At 35.3% G+C, this 18,699-nt stretch overlaps 1 protein-coding gene and 1 long non-coding RNA gene across 3 annotated transcripts in view; one reads left to right on the top strand and one right to left on the bottom strand.

The window, feature by feature from the left end:
* Positions 1-18,699, bottom strand: part of Dbct (Dihydrolipoamide branched chain transacylase E2) — a 44,457-nt gene that overhangs the window by 5,575 nt on the left and 20,183 nt on the right. For both annotated transcript variants that reach the window (XM_069837723.1, XM_069837722.1), the window contains 4 exons: positions 17,731-17,912; positions 11,360-11,514; positions 4,941-5,120; positions 894-1,289 (listed from right to left, as the gene is read on the bottom strand). In XM_069837723.1, coding sequence (XP_069693824.1) covers positions 894-1,289; positions 4,941-5,120; positions 11,360-11,514; positions 17,731-17,912 — 913 coding nt within the window. The remainder of the gene's footprint in view (positions 1-893; positions 1,290-4,940; positions 5,121-11,359; positions 11,515-17,730; positions 17,913-18,699) is intronic.
* LOC138707795 (uncharacterized) lies at positions 1,680-9,453 on the top strand. Its single transcript, XR_011334363.1, has 3 exons — positions 1,680-4,815; positions 6,103-6,286; positions 6,521-9,453. It is a non-coding gene; the product is annotated as an uncharacterized lncRNA (long non-coding RNA).

Here is an 18,699-nt window from a genome sequence, read left to right as displayed (position 1 = left end):
TTTCTAAAAATATCTGACCATGTCCAAATGTCTAGCCTTTATTAATCAGTTAATCTTTTAGTACTTTGATTTTTATTTTACTTGTAAATGTAATATTAATTGTAATTATAATTGTAATTGTATTCTTAATATTGTAGTTGTAATCCCCTGGTAGAGGGGAAGAGAAAGCCTGATGGCCTTATCTCTACCAGGTTAAATAAATAAAAATAAAATAAGGATTCTTCTATTTTCAGAAACCAGATACCAGTAATGAAATGGAAATGGTTTGTCGTTCATCACAGATACATACATAGTAATTTTCCTGATGTAATTTAAATCTTTCGAAATAAAATTCAAATTTTCTATGACACGCATGCAGTCCATTGCTTGACCTTGAGCTGCCAGTTCGAAATGGACAGACTATAGTAGAGGACCACAACGAATTTGGTGTGAATTGTTTGCAGGAAGTGTGGTTCCCTACATCTAATGTGGACAGTGAGAAGAACTTTTCTGCATGTACAAAAATATTCACTGACTGTCGCACAAATCTTCATGCGAACAATGTAGAAATCATGCTTACTTTATATTTTGGATATGCTGATATGCCATATGTGTAAAAAAAAGTTTTATAATAAACAAAGCATAATACATTTAATTGAAAACTTATTTCACGAAATATCCACCGAAGTAGTAACAGGTTTAACATCAAACTCATATTATTTCACCAAAAAATACAGTCCCTACCATGAACCTTGGATCAACCAAACAGCAATGCAATTACTAAACTGAGTACAATGAATATTAAATACGAAAGAGAAATAAGATATTTTGAGGTATTTGGTTATTTCATTAACTGACTTGTTGTTATCAGTGTTAAGTAATGAGACATATCTGTCAAAGTATGAAATACTTACAATGCCGATGTTGGACAAGGTGAAAGTTCCATCACTCAGATCTTCCTGACGTAGGCTGCCTTTCTTTCCCAAATCTTGCAATCTATTCAGTTCCTTAGCTACTTCCAAAATCGTGAGATTCTGCACATTCTTTACGTTCGGAACCACCAATCCAAGTGGAGTGTCCATTGCTACTCCAATATTGTGTGACTTTTTGTACGTTACATTTTCACATGAACTATCTAAGCTTGAATTTACTATGGGAAACTGTTCCAATGCTTTTGAGGCAGCTTTGATGAAGAAAGGCATATATGTCACCTTTATACCCTTTGCACTTGCTGCTTCCTTCATGTGTGAAACTAACTCCACTAGCCGCATTACAGATACTTCTTCACTGTATAAAAATTGAGGTATTTTCTGCATGGAAGAAATAAAAACACAAACAATAAATATTATACTGTATTTACAGGAAAAATGCACTATTAATGTAATATGCGACAAATTTTCAGTGTTTAAATCAATATAAATCCAGTGTTATGAAATGATTGAATGCGAAGTTTAAACATTATATGATTTTTGCATTTCATAACAATTCAGTACTTGGAATAATTCTTCTCAGGTTGTCAGCCAGGTAAGTTGGATAGTTGTTTCCAAACTTTCGATGACTAGCTCTACAATCTTCTTTGGGGGTTGAAGTGCCGTGTGACTATGTCTAGCAGTTATACAGGGTGATTCACGAGGATTTACCATCCTTTAGGAGCTTATTTCCGAAGACATTCTGAGCAAAAAATGTCATATAAACATGGGTCCTATTCTCAATATTTACAGAGTTACGTTTCGTTATTGAAACGCATTGCTGTGAACAAGTGATCTTGGCAGTCAGCAGCCAGCGCGAGCGCTATGGAAATCAACAAAGTTACATAGCATGATGAGTGCCGTTCACAAGCATGCGGTCAGTGTACTCAAGCAGATGGCGACATTTTTTAAATGTGTTTTAAACTCTCCAAGACTGTAAATTAGGATGCAAAATTGAACTGCAAATAATTAAGTCGGTGGAAGTGGTATGATTTGTAATAATGTTGTGATAAGTGCGTAAGAATAATGTAATTTTCTAGTTAAAAATAGAAAAAAGATATCTGTACGAAGCAACTAAGTAGTTCACAGCACATTTTTAGCTTCATAAAACTTGCCAATTAAAGAAATGATACTTCTGAATGGTTCATTCTCTGTTTGTATTATTCTTTTACCTTCAAACTAAAGAAAAAACGCATTTTACAAACAAGTTTAAATATTGAGAATAGGAACTATGTTTATATGACTTTTTTGCTCAAAATGTCTTCAGAAATAAGCTCCGTAAAGGACGGTAAATCCTCGTGAATCGCCCTGTATAAGCAGTCAGTAGAGCTTCCCACTGCAGGTCAATCAGGAGCTAGTTCCTAGTTCCGAACGCCTGCCATGTTCTGATTGGTCGAAGCGTGTTGATTGCAGGTTTCCACTCTGTACTCAGCTGTAAACCCTCATCTCTGCTGAAATTATTGCCATCTAGTCGGTCATGCAGGCGATCAAGACTAGGAACTGGCCCGCAGTGGAACTCCTACTGATCTCTTATATACAGGCTAGACATGGTCCCACAGCACTTTAATTTCTGAAGAAGATGGCAGAATTAGTCACTGAAAGCTTGGAAGCAACAATCCCACCTACCTGGCCGAGAACCCAAAAAGAGTTATTCCATATCCAACTCCAGGAAAGCCTCAAGTCCTACAATTCAATACTTTATCATGTTACCAATCATAATGCTGTTTGTAGTTCACTTCCTTGAACAATCATTCACAAGGAAAATGGAGAGAGGGGCATTTTTTGTAATCCGAGAAAGAAAGTAGTAGGTAGATGTCAGAGTCCATTTATAAATTCTATGGCTTAGTTAATATATGAAATTAATTTGGCATAGATACCTATAGCACACATTTTCACATATAGTATTCTCTTTAATAATGATTTCTGTTTGTGAATATTAGTGTTTAAAATATGGTAAAAATATGAAAAAGTGTTATTCATTTATATTGATATTCTAACTATTTAATTCTCAAGCAAAGAGAGAAGATATTTCATCCAGGAATGTTATTACCAGTACATGAAATGTAGCTTAATCATTTTTACTATTAAAAAAAAAAAAGTTGCTGGATCTTTATACAAAAATATTACAAAAAAGGCAATTTACTCGAAGTGAATAATTTACGGACACTACCTTTTGAATACAAAACAATATTTAAAACTAACTATCAGAAACAGGTACTCTATAACATAAAGGGCACACCTTCTAGTCGACAGTCTTCCTTGGCTTTTAAAGTATTTGTGGAGAAGAATGTTTTGAAACTGAAGTGGTATATAAAACTTATTCCATATTTCCCAAATCCAAAGTTTCTTCTTGTGCCATTTAAGTCCCTCTTTTTTTTTTTTGTTCTATTTCTATAATAGCTAGGGTTAGTTTGTTTTTTTTTTTTTTTAACGAGTTTGTGTAGATATTTTTAAGCTCTATAATATTCACCTGAAGATGTTTTCAATTGGAATTATGATTGTGTAGATATTAATTATTAAATTTTAAAGGAAAATGAAGTTTGTCCTTTGTTCTATTTTCATAACTTCTAGGATGAGGTTAATTTTGTGGGGCAATCCATATATATTTGAGCTCTAGATATTTTTAAGAAACTTTCATTTCGAAGCAAAATTGTGTAAATAATATTCCATTTTGTTGAAAACAAATTTTGTGACAGTGTGTGTTTAACCATTTCAATTGTCACTTCATCTTTTTTTTAATGGTTTATTTGACGACGTTTTATCTAGAGTCTGACTGAGATAAAGGTGATAATGTCAGTGAAATGAGTCCAGGGTCCAGTGCGGAAAGTTATCCAGCATTTACGCTTAATGGGTTGAGGGAAAACCCTGGAACAAACCTCAACCAGGTAACTTGTCCCAACCAGGGTCTGAACCCAGGACCACCTATTTCATGGTCAGACATGCTAACCATTACTCCACAGCAATGGGCACACTTCATTTTATGTAAGGAAAAAGTGAATAAAAAATAGCCATGTTCGAGTAAATTGGTATTTCTTTGTAATTCTTTTGTATAAAGATCCAGCAACATTTTTAAGTAAAAGTAAAAACAAATTAGGCAACGCGTATTACCCAATCATTCTGTTTGTGAAAGGCAGTTGCTTGTACTAATACACAGCATGCCATTGTTACATCACCTGTGCAGTTTGATCCTCTTATTCTAGTCATAGATTATCTCTCTCTCTTTTTCCCACAGAGTAATAACATAAGATCGCAGCATTGCTGCTTACGTTCCACATACAAAATGGTCACCTAGTACATTTCATGTACAACATTCCTGGATGAACTGTCTTGTTGTTGATGTATATGGACAAAATGTGCTCGAAAGTTTAGAATAAATCTTGTAGATAGATAGACGAATAGCATACAAAAAATGTATTTTCAGTTTCCCGTATAATGAAAGCATCTATTTCCGCGAAAATCTCGAAACCATTTTTTTTGCAACATTACAGTACTTTATAAAATAGACCTTCAATACAAATTTATTCTGCAAATACTAAGAACTATCCAAATGACAATAAGTGAAACATTTTAACTCATGTCATAGCAACAATTTCTTCCAAAAATAGAACCTAACCACAAATAAACATTTTTACATTACTATAATAATTTCATTTAATACAAATAATTAAATCCATTGCATTTCTTACAGGACTTTAAGAAAAAAAAAAACTTAATAAATGCTGTAAAACTCAGTGAACACCAAAACCAAATTGCCTGTCTGAACAGGACACCATGTTTGTTTACTGTCTCTGGAATTGAAATTTGAATCTGGTATAACCTTAAATGCCTGTGCCACAAGGTCAGAAGGCTTTGGGAACGAAACACTCAGGTATGTGACAAGATGCTAGAGATTGACAGTAGTCAAAGACGACGATAATTTAATCAGATCTCCACTTCACATAATGAAGTAAAAATTATTTTGGAAAGTATATGTAACATTAAAATTATATTTACCCAAGATTCTGTCATAGACTTCACCATTGCCTTTTGCAAGCCTTTAACGGGTACTGTGTAATCATCAGCAGGTACAGGTTTTCTATCAGATATTGATGAAGGCTTCTTTAAGTATTCTAATACATCTTCTTTAAGGACTCTTCCGCCTTTTCCAGTCCCAATTACAGTACTTAGTTTAACCTGTAAGAACATCATTACAAACGTATTAACTGATAAAAGTTGAAACTGGAACAAATATTCTTTCTGAACTTACAGTTAAGTAATGTTAATAACTTTATATATTATTTTCTGCAATGAGTAAGAAGTGTAAATAAGAGATGAAAGAAAATTACACACAAATACGAGGTTTATTTCATACGTCATAACCTATTTTTACATGCAAACACGTTGAAGTGAAGACCATATTACAGGACAGAATGTCTACTGATTAACGTTAGCATTATCAGTTATTTGTGAATGCTTTTAGATAGCAAGACATAACACATAATTCTACATTGCTGTTGCATATTTCTTTATTCCTTCACCCTGCAGTGAGTAATATTGAATACACCCTTTAAGTCTGAGAACCTTCAGAGTACAGTATTCTCCGAAACTGTCAATTATATTTTTCCAATAATAAAGAACGCAGTAAAATCTTGCCATCTCATGTCTCACTGCATTGGAAACATCTTCTCATATATGAGAGCATTACCTTCGCTCTTTCAGTTTGGATATCCAACCATAATCACAAGGTGAAATAATATCATCCACTGAGTAAGGTAGATGCTGTAGTACCTCCCACCTCCAGTGTCGTTAAAGCCCTTGACGATGTTTTCATGTGAGCAATTGTATTATCATGAAGAATGATGGCATTGTGAAGCAGTTAAGAGATTTATTCCTAATTGCATGACGTAGGTTTCTTCTGCAGGTAGGGCTAATATGCTGTACAACTTCATCATATGGAACAAAATGACACAAAATAATCCACTCTCCTTGGATGTTATATACTAAAATTAACATTAACTCACAAGTAATGAGTTTTGTTCAAACTGCGATTTTTTGGCAATTCTGGATGTTGCCATTCAGCACACTGATGTTTAAAATTGGATTTGCTGGCCTTGGTGAAAGTTCCACCAATGGCAATGATCCTATTTAGCATGTCTGCAACTGTGTATTGTTTCAGGTTCACTCGACATGTTTCGTAAATTGTGACCACTTTTGAACTTCATTCAAGCCACCAGCGTAGCTGAGAGAGTAGCATGTTTGCATGCTGATTCAGACCTGTGCTTGGGCATGGGTTTGATTCTCGCTTGGGTTGATTACCTGACTGGGTTCTTTCCACGATTATCCCCAACGGCGAATGTCAGGTAATCCCATGGCGAATCCTCGGCCTCATTTCGCAAAATACCATCTCACTATCATCAATTTCATCGATACTAAATAACGCAGTAGTTGATACAGCATCATTAAATAAACAAGAAAAAACTTCATTCCGTTCGTATGGAACCCGTTTCACAGCAATCTTGCGCATGTGTAGGTCATGTCATAAAAATCTATCCACAGTGACCTGATCAGTATTTGTATGTGTCTCACTCTTTCAGAGAACAATGCCTGTCTTCATCCACACCTTGGGTGAGCAACACACCAGCAGAATAACCGCAGGGCATCCTGTATGTGGCATGTCGACACTTGCTTCTCTTCCATGTTGGAATGCTGCTACGTAACATACTCTTGTGTTTTTGCCGTGGAGCACTGCTATGTTCAAGTAAGATGAATGTTCCTCCTAGGGAACAGAAGAAACTCGACATCATTGTGAAATTTTGCATGGTTGTATGAGCTGTTAAGCTAGCCTATGCATCAGAGAAGTTTAACATTTTAATCATTCTCTGAAGCCAACAAAGAAGGTATGTTTTCAACATGAAATAACCAGCTTTGGAATATGCCCATATCTGGATTTTTTATACATCTTGATTACACAACTTTTAACACTGTATCACTTCGGAATATGTATGATAAGACTTTCTTGTGTTAAATTTTAACGTACCTCGTACATATCACAGCCATAACAAAATTACAAAACACCTCCACATATGCAGAACACATCACAAATGCCACCCACACCTACAGAGACATCAACACAGACATGGAAATACTGCACATCCAACCAAAAAGCCAGAAACTCAACACACTAGAACAATATGAAATATACAGACATACGAAAACACATCCCAAAGATATTCTCAACACACAACTCAATTTCAAAACACATACACTCTTTGACTCTACACTACGAACGCACCCTCACAGGAAACAACAAGAGGCGCCAAGACCAACAACGACCAGTTCTGAAGATGACCCATAAATAGGTCGAAACATGTAAACAAAGGTACGTTAAAATTTAACACAAGAAAGTCTTATCATACATATTCCGAAGTGGATTTTTTAATCGATCTAACTTATTACGGACAAATTACTTGATGCCTCTCCTGACAGTGGGTTGGTTCAATGTCGACCTTACGGGAACACGGCATCACACAGACAACAGACATTCACGTCCCTCAATATACATACTACAGTCAGCAAACGAAGTATAGAACCAATGGTATAGCTAAGATGGTAACGCGTTTGCCTGCTAATCCAGCGCTGCATTTGGGAGTGAGTTCGATTCCCACTTGGCAGAGTACTGCACGGTAGCACACAGCTCAGCACTGCCAGATGGCGGTTGCAAACAAACTAACAATAGTTTATTGCTAATGGGGTGCAGTATACTTTTCTTACCACGTGTTTGTTACTCCTCACAGCTGACGAGTTCAAGGAGAAGTATACACTTATAGTGAGTCAAAGTGAAACTCATACACTAGGAAGAATTTTCCATTTATTATCATCAACCAAAAACCATTACTGTTACTCCAGTTTGATTACTTTAGTTGTTTAGTTAAATTGTGATTTAAGTAATATTTTATTTTATACTGAGGTACAAAAATAAACTCTTATTTCTGATATGTATACTTTTTGACACGGAAAATGATCCCTCTTCTGTAGCGTGAATTTGTCTAAATGTCGTCTGGGTTAACGTAAGATTCAGACAAGGTAATATTAAGCATTGAGATCTGAGGATGAAGACAAGTTGTAGCAGCAACATATCACGAAATAACATATTCCCTATGAAGCCTTTATGGCTTAGTGATAGAGAGCTCTTTCTTCTTGTTACAAAGACCAGGCTTCAAATCTCTCTAAGTAAAACACATGCATGTAAACACAGCGCTCATGATGATTCCCAAGCTATTCTGAGGTGGGACTTAGTCTCTGAACAGCAAGAATTTCCGTGTCAAAGGGTGTACAAAGATAACTAATTACTTTTTTGTAGATGTAGCTACATAAAAGAGGTAAAAATAAAACTCATACATTTCTGTGAGTTTTTTTAAATTCTGTGACAATACAACAGTCATTCCAGTTGTCATGGATGTTACATTATTACTATTTTTAAACTCATATATATTTAAAATGAAATGACTGTTGTCAACTTTTATTATTAGAATCAATTTAGAAAATTAGTATCATTTTACAGAAAAAAAGTTGTTGAATAAAATTTATTATTATTGCAGAAAATAAAGAAAAGGTTCCATCACAGATGTTACAAGATTTGTGAACTCACTTTACACCTTATTAACAAAAAGTGTAAAACTCAGGTCTCTCAGCAAAAAGTGATTCATTCTCACAGTATCCATGAAAAAGCTATGAAAATCTCATGGCATCCAATTAGTTCACAAAAACATAATCAGTAGGCCTAAATATACAGAACATTTTGGAGCACTAATCATTGGAGATTTTTTTACTTTGTTTAATTATCCAACATTCCTCTCTTGGGTTGAAATTTTTTTTCCATTAATGTTTTCCTTTATTTTCAATGCTGCATGTACTTTTTATATATTTTTAACATACTGACAGTTGCATGACTCCTATTCACAATTTTAGCTCCTTCTCTGAGAGATTTTCTATTTTTGTAATGAAAAATCATCAGTTCTCTTTCTGCCTCGACTGAACTCTTAGATAGCCCATGATAACGCTCGAACTTGTCTGTACGTGTCTGTACTCTACAACTCTTCACAACGAACTAAGCATGTTTCATTCAGGAGTACACAACACAAACCTACACAATACCTTTCCCATAACTATCCATTCAGAGCTGTGTGAGTTTTATTTTGATGTGTTCACCAACATCGAACTAGAGAATCGGTGATATCTGTGTAAATTCAGGGATAAGGTAACTGATCAGTGGTGACATAATAGAGAGTGAATAATTTCGAGGGAAAAATTGTTCCGGAGCCGGGTATCGAACCCGGGACCTTTGGTTTAACGTACCAACGCTCTACCACTGAGCTACCCGGGAACTCTAACCGACACCGATCCAATTTTTCCCTCTATATCCACAGACCTCAAAGTGGGCTGACAACCGTCAAGCAACCAACTTCGAGTGCACACTAACTCCGTGTGACTTAAATTGTGGTTTTCTGTTAACGAACAGTGACATGTATTATGCAAATCAAAATTTCAGGTATAACTCCCTGTAAAGTTGATTTGAATAATTTCGAAGGAAAAATTGTTCCGGAGCCGGGTATCGAACCCAATGGTAGAGCGTTGGTACGTTAAACCAAAGGTCCCGGGTTCGATACCCGGCTCCGGAACAATTTTTCCCTCGAAATTATTCAAATCAACTTTACAGGGAGTTATACCTGAAATCTTGATTTGCATAATACATGTCACTGTTCGTTAACAGAAAACCACAATTTAAGTCACACGGAGTTAGTGTGCACTCGAAGTTGGTTGCTTGACGGTTGTCAGCCCACTTTGAGGTCTGTGGATATAGAGGGAAAAATTGGATCGGTGTCGGTTAGAGTTCCCAGGTAGCTCAGTGGTAGAGCGTTGGTACGTTAAACCAAAGGTCCCGGGTTCGATACCCGGCTCCGGAACAATTTTTCCCTCGAAATTATTCAAATCAACTTTACAGGGAGTTATACCTGAAATCTTGATTTGCATAATAGAGAGTATTCGCATCCTACTGATCCGCTAAACAGTTAACATTATATTGACGTCATTGATGAAAGAGTCAATCAGAGCAATTCACTTCACATTACTTCAATAGCAGAACCGCTATCTCTAAGCAGATAGCATGGAAGTGGACGAAGTTTACCATAGACTTAATTCGGTGTTAAAACATGCCATCTCATTTGAAATTTATCATTGTGAATAATATTCATCTACTTAGAACAGCTCAAGATGGATACAAGAAGTACAAGAAGACTCAGGAAAGAATTTTTCGTTGCGATTGCAACAAAAGGCTGAGTCGTGAGTTCTCAGCTCCTTTGTTTAACTCCCTATAACTCGGAAATCAGTAAAGATTCTGAGTAGCGACCACTTTTAAATTTAATTTCCATTGTACATGAGGCCTCGCCATCCTCATTGAATGATCAAGACTATATGTAGTCAACATGTAGATACCTATTATTGGACAAAAATCCGTTCCGGCAGCGGGAATCGAACCCAGGACATCTGAGCTATGCCAAGACCCAATCCATGGTGCCGACCGAACTCTTCTCCTTTGTATCATCAATGGTCTACTACCTGCATTTCAGACCTATACATATGCTACACTCGTGATGAAATGAGATGATGATGGAGACTTGTTGGGATGCAACAGGGGAACTGGAGCTCCTAGTGGAAACCCCTGTTTATATGGACCATGGGCTTTCCCAACAAAAGTTATAAATCAGGTTTACACCAGGAATCGAACCCGCAGTCCAGCACTCCAACCATTAGACCACTGTTGCGGCCTCAACATAAATATAAGTACAAATAAAGCCCATTTTCTAATATTTTTGTTACATTATTATTATTATTATTATTATTATTATTATTATTATTATTATTATTATGATTGTGATATACTAGCACATAAAGGTAACAGTGCAAAATTACTGTTTCTGTCCCTTTAAAATGGCGTTTATATAATAATTTTATCAGAAAACATTAAAGGTTGTCCAAGATTTTAAGCAAAAATTTAAATGCCTGCTCAAAGAAATACAGTTTGGCTGTCCCTGCTACATTGTTTAGAGGTTAAGCAGAGAAAGATATGTTGCCTTGACTTATGAAACAATACTCGAATATAATAAAATTATGGCTTAGTAAATGTTAAATGAAATAGCAAGATGATGATGATGATGATAATAATAATAATAATAATAATAATAATAATAATAATGTGACAGATTATATCCATACATCCCTCTTCATATCACACTGCAGGTAGGCCTAACATTAAGCACAGCAAAGTTATCAGCAATGAGAAGAGACACGGATGAATCATGTTCATATGAATGTATCAGACAATGAGTAGAGGTGGGTGAGAAAGAAAGTTATTTGTATGGTAATCACAGACTTACATTCTTTTCCATTGCTATTCTTCTCACTGCTGGTGTTGCAAGAACTTTGCCCAACAGTTCGGTTGCTTTATTTTCCTCAGTGATTGAAGTTGATTTCTTTTCTTCTGTAGCTATTGATGCTTTACTTTCCAATTTTACATCTGAAGTCTCTTCTCCTACAAACAAAATATTTTACTTATTAAAAGCTTTCCAGACCACTTAAATGAATTCAGTTTCTTTAATGACAGTTTGAACTACATGCGCACTTGTAACATAACCATATTTCGTCTATGATACTGAGCACCTGTTTTATAACCTTACCACTAAGGAACACAATATTGTGTGCAGCTATGAGTTATGAATTTCTCTTATGTGCATAGCACTCTTTATGTTGGCTAACATAATATCAAGGTCTGAGGTGGCAATGAGATTACAATGGAAAAAGACAAAAGAATTAAATTAACCAGCCCTTACAGAAGGAGTTGTTAGATTTGGCATTCAGTACAAGCGAGAATTTATTTTGTGGTGATCATGTGATTGGATTGAATGTATCTCGGTTTATAAGACAACAGGTGTCAAATTCCTAGCTACCTTACAATGCGTTAATTCGGTTAATTCGTTAGAAAAATGAGAGAGACTGGAAGTGAACAAGACAAAAAACATATGAAGTGACATGTTTTGACCAATAAAACTCTATATGACATAGCATTTCTTGTAGAATGGTTTTAAATATAGCCATGTATTTTATTTTTATTGTTAATGTAATAACAAATAATAACTAAAGACAGATTTTTTTATGCAAATGGACGTTTTTATTTATATGATTGCTACACTTCTCAAACTCTGTAAATATCCATTTTCTGGCTTAGTGATTTGAAATAAGTAGGCTATACTTTTTCCGTGCATATTTGTATATTTTGTCCTTTTTAGGGATAAATTTAAGCATAATGCATGTTTGTAAGATTTTACGTCTAATAAAGAATATTTAGAGGTTTATCTTGCACATCACGTTCATTTTTTATAGTTTAGTGCAGATTTTCTGTTAAATCACATAATACTGCATTTGATAAATGTTGCCTCTTAGAGTTTAGTATTTCTGAGCTCACAATATTTGAGTGTCTACTGAAAAATATAAGTGAAATGACTAATGGTCTGCAGGGCTTCTATCTAATAACTCCTATACCTTACCAGCTAATTCATAACCCCCAACTCTTGTTTTGTACAAGGTCCCCCTGCCCCCGAGACTAAAATTATTATTAGAAGAATTTCTCTCATGAATTGCTCCCATACTTAGTACCGATAGTTCAGTGACAATAGTGCAACTTGCTTCCCCTTACATGTTGTAATTTAAACAGTTAGTTTGTAATACATGTAGAGTTCCTTTGGAAATAGCTTTGTTTGAAGAGACGGAATTTGGCCTCATTTTATCTCAAATTTCATCAAATTTGCACCTGTTATTTCTTGTGACGTAAAAAGGTCATTTTCTAGATACAAAAAATTTTTTGACAGATGAAAGCATGAACTTGACTGCTGAAAATTAGGGATAGGCTATTAAGTAGTACATAGTGTCATTTGAAAATAAAATGTGAGTTTCAATTTTTATAGTGCATATATATTTTTTATCATTATGCATATTTAGTCATGTATGCATGCATATTTTACGACTTGATAGTGCATGAATATCCTATCTCTACTAATGACAGTCGTGAGTGACTGCCCAGTTGACTTTCTGAGACACATGCAGATTACATGATGGAAGCCAGTAGTGTAGCTATAGGCAGTAAAACTGTCACTTAATGCTCTTAGGTTCTCAAATCTGCAAACTAAACTTTTAAAGACTGAACTTCAATTTGAAAACTAAATACAACATATTTAGAAAGTATAATCTATTATAAAAACTTCGACTACAAAGCTTCATCCCAAAGACTTGGAAAAACTGATATTGCAACCTTCCAGGAGAAGAAAACAATTGTTTTCTGGCACTATTATACACGTGTCATCAATACTCCACCTCTACTAATTTGCAGAAGAATGATAGCCGGCAGAGGCACAGATTAAATGCTACATTATAACCTGTCACTGTCCTGGTGAATGCAGTATTGCTTAAGAAAAGGAGAGTGTAGCTAGATAAAAGATCATGAAAATTTAGTAGAATAACAGCACGGCAAAACTCAAGTAACTAAAGGAAAACTCCCTCATCACCTTTTTTCTATCATAAACTTCACCTTGGAATCAGCAGGAAATGCCAAATCTTTGCTCCGTTTATTTTATTTCTTACTTGACCTGATAAGAAAGGGAGACTTTCCTTACTACTAATAAAAAAAATCATTATCACAACAGTTTATTCCACAGTGAGCTGAGAGAGGTGCAATCATCTAATTTCACATGAAGTTTGTATAACTAGCTCAAGATCACTTGGACATCACCCATGCCATCACATAGAGAGATACAATTTATGGATAGCAAAAGAATTTTACGAATAAAGGTACCACATATCCTTATTCTACCAAACATAACTTACTTTCATTAACAAGGTTTAATCCACACCTGTGGAGTAACGGTCAGCGCGTCTGCCGCGAAACTAGGTGGCCCGGGTTCGAATCCCAGTTGGGGCAAGTTACCTGGTTGAGGTTTTTTCCGGGGTTTTCCCTCAACCCAATACGAGCAAATGCTGAGTAACTTTTGGTGCTGGATCCCGGATTCATTTCACCGGCATTATCACCTTCGATTTCATTCAGATGCTAAATAACCTAGATGTTGATACGTCGTAAAATAACCCAATTAAAAAAAAACAAGGTTTATATTTTATTTTTATTCCCATTTCATTTTTCGTTTTTAATTATTCTTTCAATTGCAGGGTTTATTCCTTATAATTAAAATGATGGAGTGATAATGAAATCCTGAGAAGACAGCTGTGTCTAGCGCAGTTATATTTCCAAGAGTATGTGAGGAAAAAGATATCAACTGGATTCAGGAGGTGAGTCCCACACACCCTAAATGCGAAAACAACATTATACTTGTGGTTGTCCCATTCATTTTCCATTTCTGTGAAGTTTCATATTTATTCTATATTATTATTGGTTATAATAACTATTTAAACATTGAAGTAGAACAAGCGGCTTCAAGGGCCACAATAGTGCTATAGTTACGAGCTGACGAGAAGGCATCCAGTGTATGCTATCTTATCTGCTAAGGCAGGACTGTTTTGATTTCAGCCACACACGTGTCTATCACCCATGAACAATGATGCATTTTTATTTGGTAACCTGCTCTTATTGTATGTTAAGTGCTAAATCTATGCATAATAACACTATATCGCCACGCTGAATAGGTTATCTTTCCTCTTTGCCCATGCATCTCAATCTAGAGGTCATTAATAAATAGCTTTCCTGACATTGGCCATCTCATCAGCTCGTAGCTGTACTTACAGTTTAAAAGCTAAAAATTGTTAACATTTAACAAATAATTAAATACTGTAAATGTAAAAAATAAATAAAATGAGAACACATATTTTCCTCCTCTGTCTCTCTACTACTCTTTCTTTCTTTCTTTCTTTCTTTCTTTCTTTCTTTCTTTCTTCCTTCCTTCCTCATTCCCTCCCTCCCTCCCTTCCTTTCTTTCCTTTAAGTATGAATAATATGAATAAGATTTATTGTCACCCAATATATTCAGTCCTGCTGGCCCTTCACATTCCTATATTCGGGCCAGCCATCCTGTTCTTACACTACTTACAACATCTATACATTAAGGCAATTAAGTGACCAATGCATGCTCATCCCTTTGTTAATCAATAATGTGTCCGTACATATCTATTAATTTCAGTTATCACTCCCTACATTTCATAATTTAATATCTACATTCACTATCGTACTAATCATATCTTATTCTAATTCCCCTTACTTATTCCTAACAATTTCATTTACTATTTAATTCCATCCCTATTTGCTCTACAATTCCTCTTCATTTACCATTGTTAACTCTTCTTTGTATTATACTTATGATATAAATTAATTTCATGTTTCCTATCCCTCATTGACTTCCCTTCTTTCTTCATTACTTCCTAAATCCTACTGACCTATATCATGTCTAACCCCTACTCCTAGTTCACCTTACTCTTTAATTCATTACATTACGCACTATTCTTTACCTTCTAGTTAAATATAAACACCATAATCTACACTTATTACTCAGTCACTACTCTCGGTCCTTTCTCAATGCAGATTCCTCTGCTATTTTTTCCCCCACTAATATACTATTTTCTTAAATTATAGATTGGCTTTCCTTTATTATTACCTGTCTTTAAGTATCTATAAATAAGTCACAACATAACAGCACTAAATCTCAATGCTTTTTCTTATTCACTATATTATTTTCAATGTTTGAAATTCATCATTTTTAAAGCAAAAAAAGCAAAGAAAAACAAATAATGTAATTACGAGAAGTAAACATACAATTAACTACTATGTGTAAGAGAGGTGGAGAAGTGTAAGGTGACAATAGGAGAGTCGGAAAGGGGGAGAAGTGGGAGAGGGTATGGGAGATGAGTAGCTAGATAGGGTGAGGAAGAGGGAGAGGAGGGGAGAAAGAGAGAAAGAAAACGAGATGAAGAAAAATCTGCAGACATGCACTCCACGGTTTGATTCTGTGTTGAGAATCAAAACCATTTTCTATTTACATACATTCATATTCTTTTTTATTTTCCTCAGAAATATGGATTGCAATTGAGAAAATGGCAACAATGAAATATTCTTTACTGATGCTCATTCAAGAATTAGAGATGCTATTTGGGTGTATGGTTAGTTTTTGTTTATAAAAAGTTTCAGGTTCAATCCCCTAGGCATTTATTTGTTTTTAACTGAAATTTTGAGAATTTTATTATTTACTTCTTGTTAAGTTTTAGTTCATTGATTTCGCATTACATGAAATTAAACAACAAAAATTTATTGCAGTTCTCTTGGTTTAATAATTTCATAAAGCAACAATAACATAACTTATGCCTCACTTCATTTCCTCGAAGAAAATCAAAATCTTTCAATAAGGCCGATGTGAATGTATAGGGTGACTCAGAAAGAAATGCATTTTTAGAAAATTGATAACTCTGTTTTGTTTGATTACTGAAAAAAAAACACGCACGCACGCGCACGCACGCACGCACACACACACACACAGAGCGTGCAAACTTAAAATACAATCTTTGGAAATTACTTGTGTACAATCACATCACCCAGATGTTGTTCATGTTGTTGACACTCCTCCAAGCGTAACATAGTTCATCCACTAACATGTTCACACATCTGCTGAGGGATTGTTGCCATTTCTTGCACTTGCAGCTCATTTGCACACCGATCACAGTGGATGACATGCCTCAAATTGTCAAAAGCACTCGGTTCCTCACCTGTGATGCTCCTATGGCAACCACAGGATGTTGCTGAGCCACTGACTTAAAATTTTTCATCCATTGTTAAATGAGATTTGTACTTGGACACTGATTAATGTTGTGCAGGCTATAATGTGCCCGAAATCGACGTTGAACAGATATGAAAGAATGGTTGTTCTCGTAAAATGTCATTACACAAAACACACGATCTCCACCAGTGAAATGATCCATTGTTGCTGATTTTCTAAGGCCACTTCTACCATTGGAAACTTGTCTCAAACCCTCTACTATAATAGTTGGTGCGTTATTTAAACAAAAACGCATTCCTTTCTGAGTCACCTTGTACTAAAATTCTGTTTTTAATCTGAACTAAATCAAATTAGTTCGATAGTCTTGAAATTTACCTAGAATTATCTAAAAAATATCTGTGATTACAGCAGCTGGGTAATTCAGTAGAGCAAGTGGCTACAGACTGAAAGGTTCTGGAGTCATTGCAAGGCGGTGATGAAATTTTTCACATTGATAGTACTTCCAGAATGATCCCAGCCTCCTATCAAACTAAATATGAGTCTTTCCTAGGAGTAGAAGGCGGTCCAATATGGTGCCGACCACATCATCTCAGTCTAGTGTCGAGGTCATGAAAGCATGGAGCTCTACCTCATGTCCCCCATGCGCCTTCGTAGCTCGTGAAGGGAGATACCTTTACCTTTACATCTGTAACTTAATTCGTAACTCAAGATTATATAAATTCACAACCCCACATCCACTATTCCATAAGCCAAAATGACAGCCATTCAATCAAGCAACTAGACTCCTTGCTACTGAATATAAATTATCCAAGTGTATTTACAATGTTGCAGCAGTTTCCAACATATCAGTCCTCATTCTGTGAAAAAGACAGAATACTGGACATTTATTTAAATACGAAAGTTTCTTGTCTTTATTAAAAGAAATGTATTGTGTAATGTGGGTATCATTCACTCTATATAAAATGCATTTTTTAATTTTAACTTGCCTGAGCCTTCATCCACCTCAACATCTACCAGTGGGTTCCCAACAGTAGCAGTTTCATCTATATTATAATATATTTTCCTGATGATTCCATCATATCGGCTTGTTATAGTTACAGAAGCCTTGTCACTTTGTACTTCACAGAGGTTGTCAAATTGTGATACCCTGTCATCTACTTTAACATACCTATAAAAAGCAAAGAAGAAATTAATATAAAAATTTACTTAATATTAGACATGATGATGCAAGAAAATGTCTCATCTGAAACAGATTTCTTGAAAACTAAACATTATGTATAATTATCACAAAATAAGAATCGGTGTCATGAACATGACATTTTGTAATTACTAGGGGAGAGTCGGGTAGTATCGGACATCGGGTAATATCGGACAGTGCGTTTCTTTCATCTACCACCATATGGTAGTACCTGAATGACATGGTTACGTTTCTCTATGCGACATCACAGAAATGTAACCATGTCAATCAGGTACAATCATTGTGTGGCAGATGAAAGAAACTCAGTGTCCGATATTACCCGACGTCCGATACTACCCGACTCTCCCCTAATATTGTATTATACCTCTGCTGGTGACTGACCGCGGAGTTTCAATTGGCTTATCATGGACATAGGTGTCAGATTACTAAAAAGCAAAACAAAAGATATTTGGTTGCATTCATTTCAATGCTCTGAATGTAAGCTGAGAGTTTAGACTTACTTTTTCTCACAGATTAGTACAATCTTTTGCTATCTCTTTCCCCTTACCGTAAACTATGATGTTGCATAGAGGAAGAGATATAATACAAGATCAGTACTAATTTCACACCTCAATTTTTGTCATATTATCAATAATATTCCTGCATTATATTCGAGGTTCATCATTCCTGCACGAACTAACTTGTAGATAATGAATATCAACAATGCTCCAATTGTTTTCGAGAAGTTTCTGAACAGACAGACATGATCAGACAGAAT

This window comes from Periplaneta americana, chromosome 10 (genome assembly GCF_040183065.1).
Source record: "Periplaneta americana isolate PAMFEO1 chromosome 10, P.americana_PAMFEO1_priV1, whole genome shotgun sequence".
Lineage (NCBI taxonomy): Eukaryota > Metazoa > Arthropoda > Insecta > Blattodea > Blattidae > Periplaneta > Periplaneta americana.
This window is presented reverse-complemented; position numbering and strand designations above follow the sequence as displayed.